We start from the raw sequence: 5,270 nt of genomic DNA on the forward strand, positions 1-5,270 counted from the left end.
TAAAAAAAAAAAAAAGAAAATAAATAAATAAATAAATAATAGAGTACCTCGAAGAAAGCAATTTGATGCTCAAGAGCCGCAGTAGGGGCGTTTTCCTCCTTGGTTTGCAGGGAGAAATGGTAGAACAGGGTGCCAGAGCCGAGATCAGCGTCGGTCTGAGGAATGAGCTCAGAGCGCATCATGGTTTGGCCATTCCAGGAGGAGGTGTCATCCTTTAGAACGAAACGTTAGTGACTTTCCATGGGGGCTAAGTGTATATGAGGAGCGTTGTACAATGCTGATGCGAATGCCCTTCTCATCGCTCTTGTCCGCCGGGTTCTTGAAATCTGCGCTAACTTCAAGGTAGTTGCTAGTGGCCTCGGAGCCGTGGATGTACCATTGGTATGGGCCGACTGGGTTAGACCAAGACCCTAAATAGACATTAGCGTTTGCTGTGGAGATAGATGTTCAAGTATCGGTCTTACATTTGTCTAGCTGATCGACAGTAAAGGACGAGTTGAAGAAGCCGTCCCAAACGACCTCTCCAGCGTGGACAAGGGGAATTAGGAGCAGGAATGACTTCATGTTTGTACGATGTGAACAATGTATCCTGGTACCTGTGGTAAATGCAAGACATTGGGCGCGTACTGAGGAATTTATAATGTTGAGAGGATCCTTCCTGATAGAGTGTTTTAGGATACGTTTCAGATTGATTCAGACTCGCACCGCGAAAGCGACACGGAACACCACGGATAAAACCATTAAGAATAACTTCAATTTAACCATAACGGCCCGGAGAGCCGATCATCCGTATTGGAACTAGCAAGTATCATGTTGATCATACACTATCCGTCAAATAGTAATTTCATTTCTCCACCACTCGCGAAGGATTTCGCTCAATTACATCTTGCCCTTCGCAACACTGTCCCCTGATTCATTTCCACCCTCGATTTCGACATCTTCGGCGAGATGCATCTTGGGCAGCGTCCGCGCCAGACGGGGCGGGTCGAAAATGGTCTTCGACCGCAGGAAGATCTCGTCGATTTCTTCCAGGGTACGACCGTTGGTCTCCGGGAAGAAAAAGTACACCACCGGTACAATGGCCGCGTTCAACACGGCGAAGATGATGTAGTACTTGTAGGAGATGGTATTGAAGCCGACGGGCGTCACCTCAGCCAGAAGGAAGTTGAAAGTCCACACAGCGGCGGTTGAGACTGCGCTGATGGCCGCGCGCAGCTGCAGCGGAGCCACCTCTGTGGCATACAGGAAGGTCAGTCCGGAGTAACCCACGGTGAAGATAAACTCGAAGACGAACAAGAACACCACAGCCGCTACCAGCGTGCCTGTGTTGTCTGTCACCGATGTGGTGCCGCCCAATATCGCCATAGATGCCGACATGCCGACCGCACTCCACAGCATCAGCGGTCGCCGGCCCAGCCGGTCGATGGTGAAGAAAGCCAAGAATCCGCCAAGAGGCTGAGTGAGAGTCATGGATGCCGCAAGGATCCGAGACTGTATCGGGTCGAGTCCAAGGTACTGCTCAAAGATGGTGGTGGCGTAAAATGTGATGAGATTGATTCCGCACATCTGCTGGAACATCTGTCCGGTAGCCGCAAGAACCGTCCGATGGAACAACCGCTGCTCGCCCATCGACAACATATCCTTCCAAGATCCAGAGCCCGAGATGGCCAGGGATCGTTCAATATCGGCGAGAGCCATGTTGATATCCTCTGAGTGGGGATCCTGGTCGGCCAACGCAGCCAGAATTTCGCGTGCTTCCTCCACTCGGCCTCTCTTGACAAGCCATCGGGGGGATTCGGGGAAAATTGTGATGAATAGCATGACGACTAACGACAGAAGAACCTGGAAAGCTAGTGGGAATCGCCATGAGACCGAGTTGCCCTTCACGAAGTAAAAGCCGAAGTCTATCCATAAGGAGATCGCGATGCCTGCACCGATGAAAATACCGTCCGTTACGACGTGGGCGCCACGTTTCTTAGCCTGAGAAATCTCGGCCTGCCACACAGGTACAGTCGCCACATAACCACCGGTGCCCACGCCCAGCACCAGGCGGGCGACAATAAATTGGGCGAGTTGGAATGAGGTCGCCATTAGAACCGCTCCGATGATGGAGATTGCCGAGGTAATAAAAATGACGCGTCGGCGCCCAAGCAGGTCACCCAGGTAGATGCATGACAGAGATCCGAAGATACCTCCCACGGTATACAATGCGACCACCGTTCCTAAACACGATGAGAGTCAGGGGATGTGACAATGCGACAAGGGTGGCACAGGAGAATTACCTTGAATAGTGGAGTTATAATGCCGCTCGGCACCCTCAGTGGTCAGGGTGTTCATCTGGGGAAACTGCAGGGCGAAGGATTCCAGGGTCAACAGCCCGCCGGTGACACCCTGGTTGTAACCATAACAGACGAATGCTGGGCATACGACGAGCCAGATTATGGCCCGATTTAGAAGCGCACCGCGCAAACCAAAGTAAGGCTGCATGGCCAAGACATGCAACACACACAGGGATTTCTTAAAAGTGGTCTGATTATGAGGCAATGGTATGAAAGAGTCATGCAATTTAATCCGGGGAAATACTGTATATAGAAATGGCTCAGCCAATTCAGCCCCGCTGCGATCGTTAGGTCCATTTCGAAACCAGCCTGGATGCATCTCAAGTTATAAAAAGGTATAACCCTTTCGGTCATTGCCCGGTCATCGGCGGTACCCGTGGCACCAAGACGTGGGCCCCTTTCCCCAGACTTCGCTTTGCTTGAGGTACGCCACTAGGCGAGAGTCCAAGATGCTTGGCCGATGATCGGAAGTGGTGATCATAGCTGCCATGGAGGATATCCTTCATGGCGATTCGTGCCATGTGGCTTTCGTCCAAGCCTAACTTTCACGGGGATTCGTATACATGCTGCTAAACGAAACTTCCCAGAGGCATGGTAACACCCTCCCAGATGCTATTGCTTGGAGGAACAGCGGTGGCATTCCTTTTCCCCGCCTACCCTAAGTTGGTGAGTCCCCACCAAACTCGGCTTTGCCTCCCATCGGACCCGGCCGACGGCAGTTCAACCTCGGGCCAGATAACATTGTATTGAGTAATGGAAAGAGTCAATTGCTCATGGATCGACGTTTAATAAACAGCTCTGCTGGGTCCATTTTGGATGCATGTGCATTACCCCAGAAAACCAAGAAATCTCGCTTCGTTCTAATGTTCCTTGGCTCGCCAAAGCGTCTCTTGTCATAACGGTGATATCCGAGTCGTGTGACCTAATAAAAACGATCGCAGTCAATCCCTTAACGAACAATGCAATCAACACATGAAGGCATTGTCCGAAGGACAACTGAACCACTGCAACCTCGTGTATAGGAGCTCTCCTTGAGCAGAACTCGTACTTCATCTGCTTTCACTGATTAGCCCGGAGTCCGCCGATGCAACACCATCTCTACCGCGTGCAACTTTTGGGCGTGGAAAATCAAAACATAAATGTTTGATATGGGGACGATCATGTTACTTCATCCCTGAAGAAAAAGGCAAGGGGACATCTTCATGCATCAAGGAGACAAGTCAATGCTCGTGGAGAAGGCGGATGTGGCGGAACTGGGGTAAGTGGATCGCTTATATACAGTTGCGCGGTCAAATACGCAATTACTTTTCCTATCTTTGGCAATAAGGTAGTGTTATCAGAATCCCACCGGCAATTGATAAGTCTACAACGGTCTTAATTGGACATGTTAGACGCTGTTAGGCCTTGATTGATGGTTACATTGTCGCCAAGATCGTCAAGCTTTGGCTCCACTGGGGGTCCTGGAAAGCCCATTAGTTGACTCCATTACATGATCTCGTTACCTCGCATGTGTTATCGCTCTGATACACCGGTATTGGTCATTCCCGCGCTTATCGTTATCGTCTACCGAGGCTGCTTGTGTCATTCCATGAGCATATATCTATTCGACCCTTTGCCCCCCCCCCCCCCGCGGAATCTCACGGAGATAGCATTATCTATGTTGATAACTGGTCCTGACCAGGGTCAAATTGTCATTTGAATCTGCAAATTACCAACTTGATTTCAATGTTGCCCTGAGCTTCTCTCCGTCATGGGTAAGAAATAATCCGAACAGGACGCCGGATTCCTCGTTTCCCTCAGTCGGTCGGAATGCAGCATTGTTTAAAACTTTCTATACGTTCAGCCAATAGTAGTTATAGAAAGATATGGGTCATTCTAGGAGAGAGTGGCGCTGTACCTTGAATTGCCTTCCCAGTCCCGAAACCTTCATACGTTAGATATTTCTTGGCCTTTAAGCGCTATTTATCGTGCATTGTTCATCATTTCATTACTAGAGATGATCTAAACAATGCTGTTCAAGCTTTTATTCTGTCGTCAGTAGTAGAATACCGCCTTAAAGGGATCATTGTAGCAAGCACGTTTTTGACGATAACTGTTTTGGAAAGAAACTAGTTTTACTTGACTCTGAATCCTATAGATTAGGGAGAGAATTGCATAGGAAACACCGTCAGTGATAGGCTAGCCCATGAAGAAGTAGTATTATCATCAAACAAAAGCAGGTATTTGAAACACTATGGTTTTCTGACAGCCCCGAGGTCTGCGTCTTCGACTTCGGTCCAACGGAGTTCCTCTAGCAAGAAGATAATGGCTGTTCTCGATGATATTACTTGTATTTTGTTTAGTCTAAACAGATCCACTGGCAGTTGATGGTACCTAAATATATATTTTCTTGCTGTAACCTGGAGTTTCAGATTGACTACTAACCTATGGAGCATATAATGCGATTCAATCGGAATATGAGCCTTTGATTGTCTTCAGCTATTCTGACCATCCATCTCTGTTTCTTTCCTTTTTCTTCTTTTTGCAATTCCAAGTGATCCACAGATATCCTATCGTCTTGATCCAGAGAGTGTGTACCTTCTTTTGTTATCAAATAACTATGTACAATTGGAAGTTAGTGAGCTCGGCATTCAACGCTCTCTCCAACAGCCGTCCCTCGGCTCAAGCTAATATTAGACCTGTTGGGTTCTTCAGAGTTCTGAGATCAAATGTCTTCCAGAATCTTGTCTGGTGGCAACTGGTTGTCTAGTTCTATGACGACTAGAGCGTTTTGGGGCAGTTCAAACGTTCAATTTCCATAAGCAATAGCCACCAAGGAGCTCAATTATTCGCCACATGGAGGCTTCGGATTTATCTAGGGTCGTTCTAAAAGTTTAACTCCTGGTTTTGACCTCGGGTTGATATTTACTAACTGACAAAAGAGCAATGCTA

General features: G+C 48.3%; 2 protein-coding genes across 2 annotated transcripts; both read right to left on the reverse strand.

Moving 5' to 3' along the window:
• Nucleotides 1–47: 47 nt before the first annotated feature.
• On the reverse strand, nt 48–564 carry BDV27DRAFT_152426 (uncharacterized protein; the record flags this gene model as incomplete). The annotated part of the gene is made up of 3 exons (XM_032071563.1): nt 48–212; nt 274–410; nt 465–564. Coding segments are annotated over 3 exons (402 nt in total), but the record flags the coding sequence as incomplete, so codon positions are not given.
• A 315-nt stretch (nt 565–879) lies between these two features.
• On the reverse strand, nt 880–2,487 carry BDV27DRAFT_140698 (putative MFS sugar transporter; the record flags this gene model as incomplete). Its single annotated transcript, XM_032069709.1, has 2 exons — nt 880–2,222; nt 2,283–2,487. The coding sequence occupies 2 exons, from the start codon at nt 2,485–2,487 to the stop codon at nt 880–882; spliced, it is 1,548 nt and encodes a 515-aa protein (XP_031933091.1).
• Nucleotides 2,488–5,270: the final 2,783 nt, after the last annotated feature.

The sequence above is a fragment of the Aspergillus caelatus genome, assembly GCF_009193585.1.
Source record: "Aspergillus caelatus strain CBS 763.97 unplaced genomic scaffold BDV27scaffold_6, whole genome shotgun sequence".
Lineage (NCBI taxonomy): Eukaryota > Fungi > Ascomycota > Eurotiomycetes > Eurotiales > Aspergillaceae > Aspergillus > Aspergillus caelatus.